The sequence below is a fragment of the Protomyctophum parallelum genome (assembly GCF_964188405.1).
Source record: "Protomyctophum parallelum genome assembly, chromosome: 15".
Taxonomy (NCBI): domain Eukaryota; kingdom Metazoa; phylum Chordata; class Actinopteri; order Myctophiformes; family Myctophidae; genus Protomyctophum; species Protomyctophum parallelum.
In genome coordinates this window covers 42,817,902-42,836,224 of record NC_139710.1, presented here as the reverse complement: position 1 = coordinate 42,836,224, position 18,323 = coordinate 42,817,902, and the positions used below count along the sequence as shown (strand labels likewise).

General features: G+C 43.0%; 1 protein-coding gene across 1 annotated transcript; it reads left to right on the top strand.

The window, feature by feature from the left end:
• The first annotated feature begins 51 nt into the window (after positions 1-51).
• On the top strand, positions 52-18,105 carry snrnp200 (small nuclear ribonucleoprotein 200 (U5)). Its single transcript, XM_083784519.1, has 44 exons — positions 52-325; positions 1,711-1,874; positions 1,980-2,151; positions 2,291-2,483; positions 3,190-3,245; positions 3,380-3,478; positions 3,586-3,738; positions 3,837-3,936; positions 4,042-4,178; positions 4,285-4,362; positions 4,701-4,874; positions 5,088-5,225; positions 5,402-5,557; positions 5,708-5,878; positions 6,017-6,210; positions 6,323-6,446; positions 6,639-6,788; positions 7,054-7,296; positions 7,641-7,829; positions 8,364-8,561; positions 8,677-8,829; positions 8,924-9,004; positions 9,288-9,371; positions 9,450-9,556; positions 9,679-9,797; positions 9,942-10,096; positions 10,339-10,528; positions 10,724-10,897; positions 11,051-11,211; positions 11,429-11,656; positions 11,787-11,978; positions 12,205-12,383; positions 12,499-12,650; positions 13,004-13,112; positions 13,440-13,548; positions 13,998-14,187; positions 14,532-14,696; positions 14,827-14,948; positions 15,077-15,220; positions 15,808-15,984; positions 16,224-16,384; positions 16,709-16,790; positions 16,883-16,975; positions 17,512-18,105. Exons 1-44 carry the CDS (start codon positions 281-283, stop codon positions 17,656-17,658), a joined length of 6,408 nt encoding a protein of 2,135 aa, XP_083640645.1. The 5' UTR covers positions 52-280; the 3' UTR covers positions 17,659-18,105.
• Positions 18,106-18,323: the final 218 nt, after the last annotated feature.

Sequence of the window (18,323 nt, the reverse complement as noted above, 5' to 3'; positions counted from 1 at the left end):
CGCTGACCTTTACCACGGGGAAGCGGAAACGCCAACGGGAGTCGGGACGACTTGTTGTGGATGCGCTGCTCGTGTGATCGTGCCATTCAAACGTATGGGAGACGCACAAGAAATGTTCGCAAAACCACATTTTAGAATCAATTTCAACTAAGTTAGATAGGATCGACGGGGCTCACGCTCCCCGCCTGTTCACGACAACAGACGCCGGAGATAAACCCTGTGGCGCGGTTCGGTTTGCTGTGAAAGTGCGGCAGGGCAACGTATCTAGAACTATTCCACCATGGCGGATGTTACTGCGCGTAGCCTGCAGTATGAGTACAAAGCCGTAAGTACACATCTCAGTCTCAGTCAAAATGTGTGCACTTCGTATGTCTATTGTTGTTATTGTTTTTATTATTATCTATTGGACTGAACTAGCTAGTGGTTAGCATCACACGAATAGTCGTAGTTTTCTAGGATCTATCTAGGAAATAGCCTAGCCGAAAAGTGCAGCATTAGTTAAACTTCGTCGTACGACCGTGTCTCACTCGCACACTGACCTAATAATTTAAATAACCGATCAACAAGTGTTTTTAGCTTGTTCATTTTAGGCAAGCATTAAAGGGCCACTTCACCCCTTTTGCAACCAGATGTTATTTTAATGGTGTTTGGGAGGCAAGAAACACTTTCCTGGGGTTTTTATGAGGGTCATTTGCGTTTTTAGATATTTTAGTATTTTAAAGTGTCTGTGATGTCATGGACACACACTGGTCTCACTGCTGGATTACTACAATGACCATAATGCTTTGCTGCACTCACCCCACCTTGTGGAGAGGGAGAGGGCTGTTGAAAGGCTCATTCATAGTCTGGATTTTCGGTGGTGATTTTCGGTGGCTCCTATGCCACCAAAATGTGGAACGCCCTACCAACAGTCATTAAGACATGTGAATCCCTTGACTCCTTCAAAACCGCTCTCAAAGGGCACCTACGGATGGCTGCAATTCGAAACTGGCCTCTGTAAAATCTGAATCCCCCCACCCCCCCATTTCCCCTCACTGTATATTGTATCTTTTCCCTTTTTTGCTTCCCATATGATGAATTCCTGTTCTGTACTTTAGCTACATAGAAATGTCTATTTGTATGTCTCTAAATGTCTGTATGTCTTTAAATGTTTTGATGAATTGAACAATGTGGACCCTGTTGTAAACAAGTGTAATGCTTAATTGGGTCATCCACTCACAGTTGACAGTCTTTGTATTGAGTTTGTGCTTAAAATGTACTGTAAATTCTACAAACTGTTAATAAATATTTCAATCAATCAATCAAAAACCACCGGAGCTGAAATAACGTTGAGCGGTGGTGGTGAGTAAAAACAGAGAAGGGCGGTGGATTGCTCTTCACCGCGGCTCGTGACGTCATGTTGTAGTTCGGTGGTCACCTCACCACTGAAAATCCAGACTATGAATAACGCTTTACTGAGACCATGTAGTCCAGGAAGGAAGTGAGACCAGTGTCCATGACATCACTGGCACTTTAAAATACTAAAATATATAAAAACACGTAATACACACAAAAACCCAAGGAAAGTGTTTATTTTCTCCCAAACATCATTGAAATAAGATCTGGTTGCAAAAGGGGTGAAGTGGCCCTTTAACCAACAACACCCTTGCATAGGCTCGCAAGATGGAGTAACCATGAAGTAAGCTTGACTCTGGTTTCATTCCGTTTCAGAACTCCAACTTGGTGTTGCAAGCTGATCGCTCTCTGATCGACCGCACACGACGAGATGAGCCCACGGGAGAGGTGCTGTCTCTGGTGGGAAAGCTTGATGGAACCAAGATGGGAGATAAGTCACAGAGGACCAAACCTCAAATGCTGGAAGAAAGACGTGCAAAGTCAGTTACACACAGACCTCATATAATGTTTTTTTCCCCCTCTGTTGTGAGAACATGATGCCTAACCCCCCCCCCCCCCCCCCCCATCCTGTTTAAACCATGTAGGAGGCGAAAGAGAGACGAGGACAGGCATGATATCAACAAGATGAAGGGTTTCACCCTGCTGTCTGAAGGCATTGATGAGATGGTGGGCATCGTGTACAAGCCTAAAACTAAAGAAACCAGAGAGACCTATGAGATCTTGCTCAGTTTCATCCAGGCTGCCTTGGGAGATCAGGTCAGACACATGCCATGATGCCCACCTGTATACCCCAGCATATGAACTGGTATTGCTGGCCAAAAAAAAATATATATATATATATATACAATACATATATTAAAGGTTGAAGGTTTTTCTGTGTCTTTTTGTTTTTTAGCCACGTGATATTTTGTGCGGTGCGGCTGATGAAGTACTGGCAGTGTTGAAGAACGACAAGATGAGGGATAAAGAGAGGCGCCGTGAGGTGGAACAGCTTCTTGGGCCTGCTGATGACACACGGTACCATGTGTTGGTCAATCTGGGGAAGAAGATCTCTGACTATGGGGGTGACAAGGAGCTACAGAACATGGGTATGTACCAGCTTTTAAAATAATATTGTCACTGTCGGGCAGAAACCTTGTTTTTTCGTCAGTGAATGCACGACAAACCATCATGCAAGAATGTCACGTAAAAGTAGTGAAAATATTCGATCTACAAGCTAAGTTACCTGAGAAGTATTGGTTTTGGACATACAGTACAAGGTGTCCACCCGACAGAAAAGATATATAGAGCTATGTGGTGAAAAATGCTTCCCAATTAATGTGCCTCTACAGGCACATTAAGTCAAAGGCAAGGGAGAAACATTTTCCAATATACTTTCAGCAGAAACTATTTGACATTTTACTCAGTAAATTATGCAATCCATAACTTTTGTTTTTTATGAAGCTCAAAAAGCTATTTATCCTCTGCCCAAAACAGACATGTCTTTGTTAGCTCAGGAGTACTAATGTTGGGACCTGGGTTCAGATCCCAGATACGACATGAAAGTTAGTATTGCAGCAAAATTATATAAAAGATGGATAACTTCAAAATTTCATGGAAGCTGGAAGGTACATTAATACAGTCAAAATTAGACAGATTATTGTATACTAATCTGCTACTATGACTGTGTGATGTTTGACATTCACAATCTTCCAAAGAGAGTATGTCTCCATTCCTACAGTCCCAGTCTAATACACACAGAACAAGCATTTCATTTTAATGATTTACTAATATCTATATATATTTTTTCCACAGATGACAATATTGATGAAACGTATGGTGTGAATGTGCAATTTGAGTCTGATGAGGAGGTAAGGCTTGGTCCAAGAATTTCTGTTCTCACTTCTGTGTCAGCCAGGACCTCTGATCCTCACATACAAGCCAATGCACATGTTGAATGTACGGTAAGTTCAAATGTGTTTACATTTTGCTTTTCCACTTAAAGGAGGGAGATGAGGACCAGTTTGGGGAAGTGCGAGATGAACACTCTGATGAGGAAAGTGAGGGAGAAGAGGCAGACGGCGGCTGCACCCTTACAGCCAATGTAAGTGGTGTATTCACTCATTCCTGCACAGAAAAGTGTGGGTAATCATCATGCAAACACATTTTTCTCAACTACTAAAGTAATTAATCTTTCTCTGTACCCTCTAGCTTGGTGTCACAGGTGATGTTATGAATGCTAAGAAAAAGGACCTACACCCCCGTGACATCGATGCTTTCTGGCTTCAGCGCCAGCTGAGTCGATTTTATGATGATGCTATTGTCTCCCAAAAGAAGGCTGACGAGGTCTTGGATATCCTCAAGGTATTTCTATCTATCTGTCCGTTAGTTGTTGCTGTGATGAACAGATGGATAGCCCTTGAGATCTCTGCTGAAATGACCTCTGTCTCTACATTTCTCAGACTGCCAGTGACGATAGAGAATGTGAAAACCAGCTGGTGTTATTGCTGGGCTTCAACACCTTTGACTTCATTAAAATCCTCCGCCAGCATCGCCGCATGAGTATGTCCTTTGATTAAGTATATGTTGCTTCTGGGCTGTGGGATCCTGTATGCCTTATGATATGTATAGTGAATGAAACCTGAGATTTCTTCTTCTACACTACAGTCCAGTATTGTACCATGTTGGCCAGTGCTCAGAGTGAGGCAGAGAAGGAACGCATCACTGGAAAGATGGAGGCTGATCAAGAATTGTCAAAGATTCTTTACCAACTGCAGGAGACTGAGAAGGAAGACATTATTCGGGTAAGCCAGATAATGTGGAGCAAGAAATATTTGATATTCATCATGTAAATTAAACAGTTTGCTCAGCTGCATCTCTATAATATGTGGTCTTTTTTTGTATTTTCAGGAGGAGAGATCCCGCAGGGAGAGAGTGAGAAAGTCTCGTGTAGACGACTTGGAATCAATGGATATTGATCATGGAGAGGTGAATATTAATTTGCACACATTCCCCATAAATCATGTTTTTTGACAGGCTTTGTTTTGTTTGTTCAAAATATGTACACACACACACACACACACACACACACACACACACACACACACACACACACACACACACACACACACACACACACACACACACACACACACACACACACACATTACTTGGGTTTCTAAAATTGGTAAAATATCACAAATCAAGACGGTTTGTCACTACTCATGTAAGTACAAGCGGCAAATGTTATTCTATGTTGTACAGACACAACATGTGCATTTCCTGTCAAAAACCTGTCATGATGGTCTTCCTCTCTTGTCCTGCAGTCAATGGCCCCTCGACAGCTATTGGACCTGGAGGACCTGGCTTTCACCCAGGGAAGCCACTTCATGGCCAACAAAAGGTGTCAGCTGCCCGATGGCTCCTTCCGTAAGCAGCGCAAAGGTTATGAAGAAGTTCACGTTCCTGCTCTCAAACCCAAACCCTTTGGTGATGATGAGGTTTGTATAATGGTGTATATGGGACATAAACGTTTATATACTAAGGCCTGCTAATGCAGCATTTTACATATATACTCTCTCTCTCTGCGTAATTTAATTATTTTGTACAATGGTGTCCTGCACCAAACACGAGCAAAATATAAATGAATCAGTGTTAAAATATCATTAGGAGCCAGTGTGTCTAAGTGCATCATATTGATATGCTTTTATTAGGTGCTTCTTCCCATTGAGAAGCTTCCCAAGTATGCACAGGCTGGGTTTGAAGGATTCAAAACCCTGAACCGTATCCAGAGCAAGTTGTTCAAGACCGCCATGGAGACGGATGAGAATCTCTTGGTGTGCGCACCTACGGTGAGAAAGCTTACTTCCGTAAAAAGATAATTGCATTTTGTTTTCAGGGGAGCAAATGTGAATCTAACCTGATGAATATTTAGTATAGATCTAGATCATAGTAGTAATGTTATCGTGCATCCCCTTACATGATAGTACATTGCCTGAGCCCTGTGTATTGTATTCCTTGACTGCAGGGAGCGGGTAAGACTAATGTAGCCCTAATGGCCATGCTTAGGGAAATCGGAAAGCACATCAACCTGGATGGAACCATCAACTTGGATGACTTCAAGATCATCTACATTGCACCCATGCGCTCGCTGGTACAGGAGATGGTTGGAAGCTTTAGCAAGGTGAGCCTCTACCAACCGTTAGATCTGAAAATGATAACGTGCTGGAGGTGGGGTTTTTTCTTCCTCTTTTTCCTGCTTGGGTCATATATTCTTATTTAATATAACATGTAATTCATGTGTTCCATGTATTTATTTCCCCCTGATACCCAGCGCTTGGCAAGTTATGGCATAACAGTCTCTGAACTGACGGGGGACCACCAGCTTTGTAAAGAAGAGATTAATGCCACTCAGATTATCGTCTGCACCCCAGAGAAATGGGACATCATCACCCGTAAAGGTGGAGAGCGCACCTATACCCAACTAGTGCGCCTGATCATCATTGTAAGTGTTGAACACATCTTGCACAGACCGAGAAGACCCAGTAGAAAGTATTAAATACATTGGTCATTACCATTTTATTGGTACTATTGTTTACATATAAATAAATTTAACTAAACCTAAAACTGTTATTATTACCAGGATGAAATCCACTTGCTCCATGATGACCGTGGACCCGTCCTGGAGTCCCTGGTGGCAAGGACCATCCGCAACGTTGAGCTGACCCAGGAGGATGTACGACTGCTGGGCCTCAGCGCCACCCTGCCCAACTACGAGGACGTGGCCACCTGCCTCCGCGTGGACCCCGCCAAGGGCCTATTCTACTTTGACAACAGGTTAGATCAAATCAGGCTTACAGAACACATACCTGCTTTATTGACACACTAGTGTGTTTGTGTTGCCGAGGTGTGGGCACAAATCTAATGCCTGCCTTTTCTTCCTGTGTAGTTTCCGTCCCGTGCCCTTGGAGCAAACGTATGTTGGCATCACAGAGAAGAAGGCCATAAAACGTTTCCAGATCATGAATGAGATCGTCTATGAAAAGATCATGGAGCATGCCGGAAAGAACCAGGTGAGGCCTACCTAACCTACAGTATGCACCCTCAAGGTAGCTGACATACTATAGGCTCTTAGTTTGATACTTTTATCCAAAGGGACTCCTGAAAACCTCTAACCATTCCAGTGTTAGTGCTGACCTCTGTGTTGAGATGCAGCTGTATGTCGAAGCAGGGTGTCTCACAAAACATCTGACCTTCTCCCATAGGTACTGGTATTCGTCCACTCCAGGAAGGAAACGGGAAAGACTGCCAGAGCAATCAGAGACATGTGTCTGGAGAAAGACACCTTGGGACTTTTCCTCCGAGAGGGTTCAGCATCCACAGAGGTGTTGAGGACTGAGGCAGAGCAGTGCAAGGTGAGATCCATCTAACGGAAGATTTCCAGCATGTCTTGGAAAAGTTTTCAGGTTACTCAAATGTCATGGCTTTAAAAGTATTGACTAAGTCTTGACTGAATCCTGAGTTTAGTTTGTAAATGATTATTATATTTCTGTCTTAAAATATCAGGAACTATTCTTGTTGTAACATGCAGACACTAAAGTAAAGTAATATAAGAATATTACACCTTAAATGGCAGTTCAGGATGGCTATTCTGATGCATATCCTTGCTCTTGAATCTAGAATCTCGAACTGAAGGACCTTTTGCCCTATGGCTTCGCTATACATCATGCTGGGATGACCAGAGTGGACCGAACCCTGGTGGAGGATCTCTTTGCTGACCGGCACATCCAGGTGCTGGTGTCCACGGCCACTCTGGCCTGGGGTGTCAACCTGCCAGCACACACAGTCATTATCAAAGGCACCCAGGTGTACAGCCCTGAGAAAGGCAGGTGGACAGAACTGGGAGCTCTGGATATTCTACAGGTCAGTCTGAGTAGACCTAATCTTGTAGCACTTGTCTTTAAAGTGTCACTTTATGCTTATTCGCTACTGGTATTATGTTTTTCTTCATATTATCTATGTAAGGTATGTTTTTTTTACTTGCTGTCCTAGTGACCGTTTTCTTAGCACTCTAATCTAATCACTTGACCCCACATACCCTGTTGTTGAGTGACTGCCTTGTGTTTCTTTAGATTGTCTAGAGTGTCTGCTAAATTGTAATTGGCTGTAATCCTACTGGATTCTAAAACTTTAAAAGTAAAATCTTGCTTTGGCTGCAAGTTTTTGTATATCAGTACTGTAAATAAATGCTACTTTCTTTGTTTCAGATGCTTGGTCGAGCCGGCCGTCCCCAGTACGACACCAAAGGAGAGGGTATCCTGATCACGTCCCACGGAGAGCTGCAGTACTACCTGTCTCTGCTGAACCAGCAGCTGCCTATAGAGAGCCAAATGGTGGCCAAACTGGCAGACATGCTCAACGCCGAGATAGTGCTAGGCAATGTGCAGAATGCCAAGGTGAGTCTGTGGTCGACAAAGTATATACTTCAGTAAATACTCCACTATTCAAAAACTAGAAATTCTGAGGTACATTTAATTTATAAATCAATGCAGTTTTTTATTTTGAAAATTAGAACATCTCCTCCACCAAAATGTAAAGAAAGTTCTGATAGTAGTAGTAAATATCAGATCTACAAGACCACAACCCGTCACACTTGTAGATGGGCTATTTTCACTATATTATTTGAAATTGGGCATTGGTGGTTAATTAATAATGTATTTTTGTAAGTTTGGGTCCTAAGAGTCCCTTCCTAAATGTAGAGAAGTCAAAAGTACAATATCTCTGTATATATTTCGGCAGTTGAATTGAGCAAATACTGGGGCATTCTGGCTGCTCAGAGAGTAGGTATTTTGGTCATGTAACTATGACATTCTGGGTACGGTTCCTACCTCAGGAGCTTTGTTGCATGTCATGCCTCCCTTCTGTCCTCTCTTTTCCTCTCTCTTCACTGACCTCTTAACTGTGTTAACATATTCTTCTTTCATTGTCAGGATGCAGTGAACTGGCTTGGCTACACCTACCTATATGTGCGCATGCTCCGCAACCCCACCCTGTATGGGGTTTCCCATGACGACCGCAGCTCAGACCCCCTGCTGGAGAGACGCAGGTTGGACCTGGTGCACACAGCAGCCAACATCCTGGACAAGAACAGCCTCATCAAGTATGACAAGAGGACCGGCAGCTTCCAGGTAACCGCATTTCACAACCCAACACCATTTTAGATGGATTTATTGTTTATGGGATCATGGTACCAATAATGAATTCATGGATTAATAATCAACTGGACTTTGTCGTATTTTAAAGGTTACAGACCTGGGTCGTATCGCCAGCCACTTCTACATCACCCACGACTCCATTCAAACGTACAACCAGCTGCTGAAGCCGACGCTTAGTGAGATTGAGCTCTTCCGTGTTTTCTCGCTCTCCTCTGAGTTTAGGAACATCACTGTTCGAGAGGTATGGTACAATCAATGTGGGTTTTTATTTGGTAGATGTAAACATGACATAAAACACTGTAGTAGTAACCTTTATTATTATTACTGTGTTTCAGGAAGAGAAGTTGGAACTTCAAAAGCTGCTGGAAAGGGTTCCTATTCCAGTGAAGGAAAGCATTGAGGAGCCTAGCGCCAAGGTATTGCTTGTGATTGGTAATGTTCCCACCAAGCTGTGCAGGCATAAGATCATGACCGGTTCCCAATTTCAGTACGAAGAGAAAACTGGTGATAAGTAATGGCTCCAGTCCACGGCAATGAAACTATTACTGTTTTGCTGGCATTTTATGAATTGAATTGTGGTGAAATAAGATCTCATGCTCAGTCTTATAATAGCTTTTTAAATGTAATTCTTGTCCTCTATGCAAGTGTATTCCCATCGTATACTATCAGCACTCAACCATTCTTACTGTATTATTGCAGATCAATGTCCTGCTCCAAGCTTACATCTCTCAGCTCAAACTGGAGGGCTTTGCTCTCATGGCCGACATGGTGTATGTCACACAGGTAAGGCTGGACCTGTAGTACCTATATTCACTATTCACTAACTACAGTTGGATGCTAACAATATCTTTGTCTTTTCAGAGCGCTGGAAGACTGATGAGGGCCATATTTGAGATTGTGCTGAACAGAGGCTGGGCTCAGCTCACCGACAAGACCATGAATCTCTGCAAGATGATTGACAAGAGAATGTGAGGCACTCTTTTGCATTACCTTTATTTATTTATTTATTCAAACACAATGCTATCGTTTTAGTTGCCAAAGCTGGTTCTATATGCTTTTGTAAGTTTTGACGTGGTCCTGTTGCGCACAGGTGGCAGTCCATGTCCCCTTTGCGGCAGTTCAAGAAACTGCCTGAGGAGGTAATCAAGAAGATTGAGAAGAAAAACTTCCCCTTTGAGCGGCTGTATGACCTCAACCACAATGAAATTGGTGAGTTTTGCCCTCCTCCCCTTACACACACATACACGGGCGTGCGCGCACACACAGATGCATTTGCCAGTTCAGTACTCATTAAACAGTTGACTTCTGTCTTCAATATAAATTGATATGCTAACTAAGGCTTTTTGTCTTAAGGTGAGCTGATCCGTATGCCAAAAATGGGGAAGACGATCCACAAATATGTTCACCAATTCCCCAAACTGGACTTGGCTGTTCATCTGCAGCCCATCACCCGCTCCACACTCAAAGTGGAGCTGACCATCACTCCTGACTTCCAGTGGGATGACAAGGTCTGTTACAAACCTAGTTATATATATTGCGGTTTACATAATACATTTTATCATGATGGATTTCAAATTAGTTCAATAAGCTGGAGCTTCCTAGGTCACCAGCATCACAAGTAATAAACAGTGATGGTCAAAAGTTCAAAACCTCAGCAGATTAGTTCAAGGGACATTTAATAGCGTTGGGTAATGGATCTCGTTGATTGTTCCTGGAATGCTGAGTTGCTGACACCCTCTTGCCTCCTTAGATCCATGGATCCTCCGAGGCCTTCTGGATACTGGTTGAGGATGTGGACAGTGAGGTCATCCTCCACCACGAGTACTTCCTGCTCAAAGCCAAGTACGCCCAGGACGAACATCTGGTCACGTTCTTCGTTCCGGTGTTCGAGCCTCTGCCACCTCAGTACTTCATCCGTGTGGCTTCAGACCGCTGGCTTTGTGAGTATTGACTTACAAATGTCACTTTAAGATCGTTAACATTGTTAGTTGTTTAGGACCTTTCTCAGTACTAGGTAGAAGCAATGTTTTATGTCTTATACCGCAGATTTGAGACTGATTTGGGAGAGAATTAGTCATACCCTGCCTTTGGCCATATATCATTAATTGTAATCTGCAAACCTCTTTTGTTCTCAGCCTGTGAGACTCAGCTTCCAGTGTCTTTCCGTCACCTGATCCTACCAGAGAAGTACCCACCGCCCACTGAGCTGCTGGACCTGCAGCCGCTGCCTGTGACTGCTCTCCGGAACTCTGCCTTCGAGACGCTCTACCAGAACAAGTTCCCTTTCTTCAACCCCATCCAGACACAAGGTAAGAGACAAGAAAAATACACCTTTTAACATAACATTTTTAATATGATTTTGCGTCTCTATCATGACCCTGATATACAAACTGTACCTTCTCCTGAATGACAGTGAAGAGTTGCACTCTTACTTCCGTGCAATATTGTGTATTTTCCTCCAGTGTTCAACGCTGTGTACAACAGTGACGACAATGTGTTTGTGGGAGCTCCCACCGGCAGTGGGAAGACAATCTGCGCTGAGTTTGCCATTCTGAGAATGCTGCTGCACAACCCAGAGGGCCGCTGTGTCTACATCACACCCATGGAGGCTCTGGCTGAACAGGTATTGAAACGGCGATGAGGAGGAAGGCCGTGCTGTTATCAAAACCAAATTGGTGTCTCCGTTTTTATAACACCAGTTATGCAACCGTTTTATCCCCACATCCAAACTAGGTGTCTGTCTACATCGAAACGTTCCATTATGTAGACTGCTACCGTTGCACTTAACACAGTTCATCATTCCTTGTATATTTTCTTCCTTTAAAAAACAAATCCTACAGGTGTTTGTTGACTGGCATCAGAAGTTCCAGGACCTCCTGAATAAGAAGGTGGTGCTGCTCACTGGAGAGACCAGCACAGATCTGAAGCTTCTGGGGAAAGGTGACATCATCGTCAGTACACCTGACAAGTGGGACATCCTGTCTCGCCGCTGGAAGCAGAGGAAGAACGTGCAGAATGTCAGCCTGTTCGTTGTGGACGAGACACACCTCATTGGTGGAGAGAACGGGGTAAGATTGTGCTTAACGGATGTGCGAGGAGGCGGGAATTACTAATAATTACAAAGAGACTAAATCCATTTATCCTTATGTAAATTGGCGAGTAATCCTAAGAAAATACGTGCCATTCTCTGTCCATTAGCCCGTGTTGGAGGTGATCTGCTCCAGGATGAGGTACATCTCCTCCCAGATCGAACGTCCCATCCGCATCGTGGCCCTCAGCTCGTCTCTGTCCAATGCCAAAGACGTGGCCCACTGGCTGGGCTGCAGCACCACGGCCACCTTCAACTTCCACCCCAACGTCAGGCCCGTTCCTCTAGAGCTCCACATCCAGGTGCGACTAAAGTCTGGTTTATGCTTCGTTCTATAGCGGTGTAGCCTGATCTACAAGACCACAATGCGTCACAGTCTGGGCTTGTAGATCGGCTATGTTTGACACGTGCTGTATGACAAAGCATAATTCAGGCATAACATTTAAAAATCAGTAAATGCTTTCTGGTGCCTGCTAAACAATGTATTAAGTATCCGCTATACTGATACTGGTTCTTTCTACTCCTCAGGGTTTCAATGTGAGCCACACTCAGACTCGCCTGCTATCCATGGCTAAGCCAGTGTACCACGCCATCATGAAGCACAGCCCCTCCAAACCAGCCGTGGTGTTCGTCCCCTCCCGCAGACAGACTCGCCTCACCGCCATCGACATCCTCACCTTCTGTGCCGCCGACGTTGTCCCTCAGAGGTTGGTCACAACTGTACTAATCATGCCTATAGGTTAGGAATGAATTGCCTATAAGACTACAGTATGTGTTCAGTTAATACATTCAATGCTGCAATTAAATGTGATATTTGTCTAGATTCTTGCATTGCACTGAGAAGGACCTGGCTCCCTTCTTGGAGAAGGTGGCCGATGCCACACTGAAGGAAACACTGGCCAACGGTGTGGGCTACCTGCACGAGGGTCTGTCCACCACCGAACGCAAAATAGTTGAACAGCTGTTCAACTCAGGTATGACTCCACAGTCTTATACATTAGTAGTTCTCAAACATTGTCATGTCAAGGACATTTGATATGTATTTAGCCACGGATCCCCAATTGAATAGATTTTGTGCCGGTGACCCCCATAAGAGATGGTTTGTCAATATCTTTCAAAATGTTTTGAAAATAGTTAATGTACAAGCTCTCAACGACTCGTCTCCTCTCATGACATGTTGTGTAGATCATCTATTCTTTTAGTAATTCAAAAATAAAATGGGGCGTAAATGTATAAACTGTTCCTCATTTTTCTGGGGACCCCCTGGAAAACCGTTAATGATAGTTTCTGACGTCCTTTCTCATCTCTGTTCTCTTCCCTCTGCCAGGAGCCGTTCAGGTCGTTGTGGCGTCCCGTTCGCTCTGCTGGGGCACCAACATCGCCGCACACCTCGTCGTTGTCATGGACACGCAGTACTACAACGGCAAAATCCATGCGTAGGTCTTCCCACAGCTTAACCCATTCTGACCTGAGATCAGATTCTAAAAATGTCTTCTAAATCCTGACTGTTTTCTTGAAAAAGCTGTTTTTCCTATGTCAGTCGTTCTCAAACACTTTCATCTCACTTTTCACGATTCTTCAAAAATAGACCTACAAGCTCGTAGCGCGCCACTCGGTGGCGCGCTATGATCTATGAGCTCTAGAGCTGCTATTTTTAAATAGCTTTTTTAAATGGTCTTTTTGGCTTCATAAAGTGGTCGCGTATGAAATAACTATTTTATATTGTGTGTAGCATACGGTGACATTCCCCCTCCTGTGTGCAGATATGTGGACTATCCCATCTATGATGTCCTTCAGATGGTGGGCAAAGCCAACAGACCAATGCTGGATGATGAGGGGCGCTGTGTCATCATGTGTCAGGGCTCCAAGAAGGTAACACCGTTTTCTCATCTTATATCAATTTCTATATCTTTCTCTCTCATTCTTATTCTTTATCTCTTAATGTTGATGTTTTGTAAGACATTGTCGGCATGTAAAAAATGTAAATGTAAAAAACAAAAATATGTTGTCTGACGTCGTCTTGTACCTGCACCAAAAAGTGTGAGGTCGCAGATGCATGTCCTTTTTGTTTTCCTGGTTATTACCATCAAAGGACGTGGCCATGTTTCCCCTAAGTAATAGAAACTTCCAAATACGTCTCACGACATTTGAGATTAGTTTCAAATGTAACAATTTAACTCTTATGAGTATAAAACCTTTTATTGGGGCGACCTGATATTCAAGTGGTTGTGTGTACTACATGGGCTCAAATGCCTGACAGCGAACAATGAATGTAGCCATTTTCATTTGTAAAGATCCACTCTTTTTGGCCTTCCTGACAGGATTTCTTCAAGAAGTTCCTTTATGAGCCGCTGCCAGTGGAGTCTCACCTTGACCACTGCCTCCATGACCACTTCAATGCTGAGATCGTCACCAAGACAGTGGAGAACAAGCAGGATGCTGTGGACTACCTGACCTGGACATTCCTCTACCGCCGCATGACCCAGAACCCCAACTACTACAACCTTCAGGGTGAGACAACCAGGAAGTTAATGGGGATCTGAATAAAGACACTGCACATCCGAACATATAAAGGGAGGAGATGTAATTTAGTCTGGGGTGCACCAGTAGCTGACTAAGTAGTCTGTCCACCAAATATGACTCTTGCTATGGAGAATATTTAATGAGGCACAGAAGCGCATCAGCTGCTGCAGTTGTAAATGGCTTACAACGTTCAAACAAGTACAGGATAAAGTTTTTGTTTTGTTTATTATACTTTTTCAAAAGACATTGACAAATAGCCTAGATAACTGCCGATCCCGAAGAAAAGTGAAATGTCCGATATTGATTGAGCTTTCTTTTCTTCTTGTCTTCAGGCATGTCTCATCGTCACTTGTCAGACCATCTGTCAGAGTTGGTGGAGAACACACTGCATGATTTGGAGCAGTCCAAATGTATCAGCATTGAGGACGAAATGGACGTAGCTCCTCTCAACTTGGGCATGATCGCTGCCTACTATTACATCAACTACACCACCATTGGTTTGTGGCAACAATTAATATCCACAGCACTCCCTGTATAACTGATCTTATTAGCTGCCAGGCTAGTGTAATATTTCCTGTTTATCTCCACATTGTACATACTTGCGTTATTTCTTGGTGTGCTTTGCAGAGCTGTTCAGCATGTCCTTGAACGCCAAAACAAAGATCCGTGGGTTGATCGAGATCATCTCCAATGCTGCCGAGTACAACAACATCCCCATCAGACACCACGAGGACGCACTTCTCCGACAGGTGAACAACACGCTACGCTGACTAAATGTCAGACGTGACGTCTCACTGTGCATTCACATGACACCAAACATAGGTACCAATTTTAAGTCAACACTAACTTTGTAGTTTGGACATTTGTTATATTTCAGCTGGCCCAGAAGGTGCCCCACAAACTGAACAACGCCAAGTTCAACGACCCCCACGTGAAGACCAACTTGCTGCTGCAGGCCCACCTGTCCAGGATGCAGCTGAGTGCAGAACTCCAGTCAGACACAGAAGAGATCCTGAGCAAGGTGAATGACAAAAAACATATGGCTGTTCATTCGCTAAAAATCTGCATAAATGTGTGAAGTGCAAAAATACAATTCGAGAGTAATCATGAAATGCAAATATTTAAGTACAAGTACAAGTCCTTTTGTTCTTGTGCTAGTAACTTGTTGTTGTTTCAACCTAGAAGCTTAAAAAAAAAAAAAAAAGATGTGCCAGTTAATTTGTAGAATAGCAATCTGGAAATCCATCAGCAAAAAAGGGAAAACTGCATCCGTTTTTTCCCTTCGAATTTATCAGGGGCAGTGCTCGATAGAATGTGGATGACAGGATGTTGACCCGTTTGGTCGTACGTGTGTTTTTACATTCCTAACATACATAACGCTGCCGATAATAGCTGCGGACGGAGCTCTGAATCTGTCTTCAGAGATTAGTGATTCTACACAGCAACAGAGATTAGAATAGTTTTTAACTGGGTGTCTGGGGTTTGGGACAGGAGGTTGCAGTCTCTTGGATTTTCGGAATTGTTGCACGCAACCCAATAGTGTTTTTGAATTGATTTATCCACTTATTTGTATGTACTGTAAACATATTTCATCTGTGCTGTTTGTAGGCGGTGCGTCTGATCCAAGCCTGTGTAGATGTACTGTCCAGTAACGGCTGGCTGAGTCCTGCGCTGGCTGCCATGGAGTTGGCACAGATGGTGACCCAAGCCATGTGGTCGAAGGACTCCTACCTCAAACAACTGCCATTCTTCACATCTGAGCACATCAAGCGCTGCACAGATAAGGTAATAAAAGAAAAAGAAAAATCAATGCATTGCTTCAATTCAGGGACTTAAAGTGCAACATTGATACTTGCATGCACAGCATTCTGGTAATGTTTTGGCTATGTTAAAAATAAAATAAATGTTTAGATGGTCCCACTGATGTTCAAAATGGCCTGGATTGGATCAGAATAAACGAGTTGTGGATGAGAACCTGAATTGCATGGAAGCTGACCTCTTAACCTTCTTTGTCTCTTCATTAGGGTGTAGAGAGCATCTTTGACATCATGGAAATGGAGGATGAAGAGCGCACTGCACTGCTTCAGCTCTCCGATGCCCAGATGGCTGATGTGGCTCGCTTCAGTAACCGCTACCCCAACATTGAACTATCATATGAAGTGGTAGAGAAAGACAACATCAAGAGGTACTTTAACTACTTCACCACAGACAAAAGACAACATTCTGATCATTGTATTTTATTTATTTATATCAAACATGACATTGGTAGTGGTACACCACAGTTAAAGTGGTTAAATATGGTTTAACATCTCCATAATAGTTATTAGTTATAGTAATGTTTTGTTTTTGTGTCATTACCATGCGTACATGATAAACATTTTAGAGGAATCTAATAAATGGCATGTTTCAATGGCAGGTGTAAAATGTAATGCAAATGAGTAATTTATAAATGTATGCGTACAGTTTAGAAAAGACAGTAAAGCGTCAATTCTTTCATCTTTATTCACAGTGGAAGTCCAGTTCTGGTACTGGTTCAACTGGAAAGAGAGGAGGAGGTTACTGGACCTGTTATTGCGCCTCTCTTCCCCCAGGTATGTTATCATTGAAATGGCTGTGATTGTTAACCAAAACCTTTTCTATAAGTAAAACATTTTATTAATGACAATTGTTTGTGTTCTTTCAGAAACGGGAGGAGGGCTGGTGGGTGGTTATTGGTGACCCCAAGTCCAATAGCCTCATCTCTATCAAGAGGCTGACGCTTCAGCAGAAAGCAAAGGTCAGTCAATCACATCCACTTAGGAGGTTGTACCATTTTTTGCTTAAGCGATATTACACGAGTGTGTTCTTTATCGTCATAAATGCATGCCTGCATTTATGACGTTACCCTTAAAGCTAAGAAACTAGTGGCTAGCCTAGCCACCGAGTCTGCTGTGCTCTGGGAGAAAAACACAGCTGAAATCTTTGTTTTGACTTGAGTAGGTGTTCCTTTGCGCTGGTTATCGTTTATGGTAGATTATATTATTTAAATCTGGCCTTTGTTCACAGTGGTGTATATTAGGCATAATGAATCAGTTCATTATGAAGCAGTGCTTTTTAGAAATGCACCAAACATCTGGCATAACAGGTCTACAGTAAACCCTACCGTTGGAAAGTGGTATTGATTGATATTGGTCGATATGACCCTGTAATAAATAGTTATAGGCCAAAAAGTCAATATTGGGCATCCCTAATAATGCTGATAGAGATGGTGTACGTTATGTTGCATAGTTGAGGATATTCAAAAGTGTAACGTAATTTCTTGATGTCCTGTAGGTCAAGCTGGACTTTGTAGCACCGGTGATGGGCGTTCACAACTACACTCTGTACTTCATGAGTGATGCCTACATGGGTTGTGACCAGGAGTACAAATTCAGCGCGGACGTGAAGGAGGCTGAAAGCGGAGACAGCGACTCAGACTAGCCTGTAATCTGATGACCCTGTCAGTCTCAAGTGGGATCAGTAGATGTTCTTACTGTAGATATTAAACCAGTTTCCCGTATCGTTGTCCAAGTATGCCATTACCTTCTTAGGCTGTGGTTATAACATTTTCTATGAGTGTTTTGTTTAATGAGTTTAGATAATGCTTTTCTTGTACACCAGTCCAGAAAAAACATACAAGATAAATTCTTGTAAACATGTATAAAGCAATGTACCATGTCGTGATTCGTGAACAGCTGTCCATAAAGGCCCAATCAGAATTTGTGTTAATATTGGGTATAATGCACATTTGATTCTTGAGTCAGCTGAATACTTAGCATTTGCAGGTGGTTTGTGCAACAAACAAAATAAAACACTTCTTTCCACTTTATTTTGCATAAAGCCCCTTTCTTAGTCTTGACTGAAAAAGCCAATAAAATGCATTTAACTATTCGGATTCTGGATGGGCCTTGATTTCAAGTAAATGTGTTGTAATTTCTTTTTGCAATAAAGATAATCCAAGAATTGACTATTTTAATTTTTTACCCCTGAAAACAGGCTAATTGTATCGACAATTGACAAAGCCGGATCCACAACATCTATGATCTGCAGTAGTGGGCAGGCACTTTCCACTGAGCCACCCGAGCAACTTAATTGTGACTTAATAT

What these genes read in the sequence shown, in the direction of transcription:
- snrnp200 (XM_083784519.1), top strand. Translation starts at nt 281, where the DNA reads ATGGCGGATGTTACTGCGCGTAGCCTGCAGTATGAGTACAAAGCC. An exon ending in ACTTCCAGTGGGATGACAAG is followed by an intron (nt 10,097 to 10,338) that starts GTCTGTTACAAA and finishes TTGCCTCCTTAG; the next exon opens with ATCCATGGATCCTCCGAGGC. An exon ending in TGAACAGCTGTTCAACTCAG is followed by an intron (nt 12,651 to 13,003) that starts GTATGACTCCAC and finishes TCCCTCTGCCAG; the next exon opens with GAGCCGTTCAGGTCGTTGTG.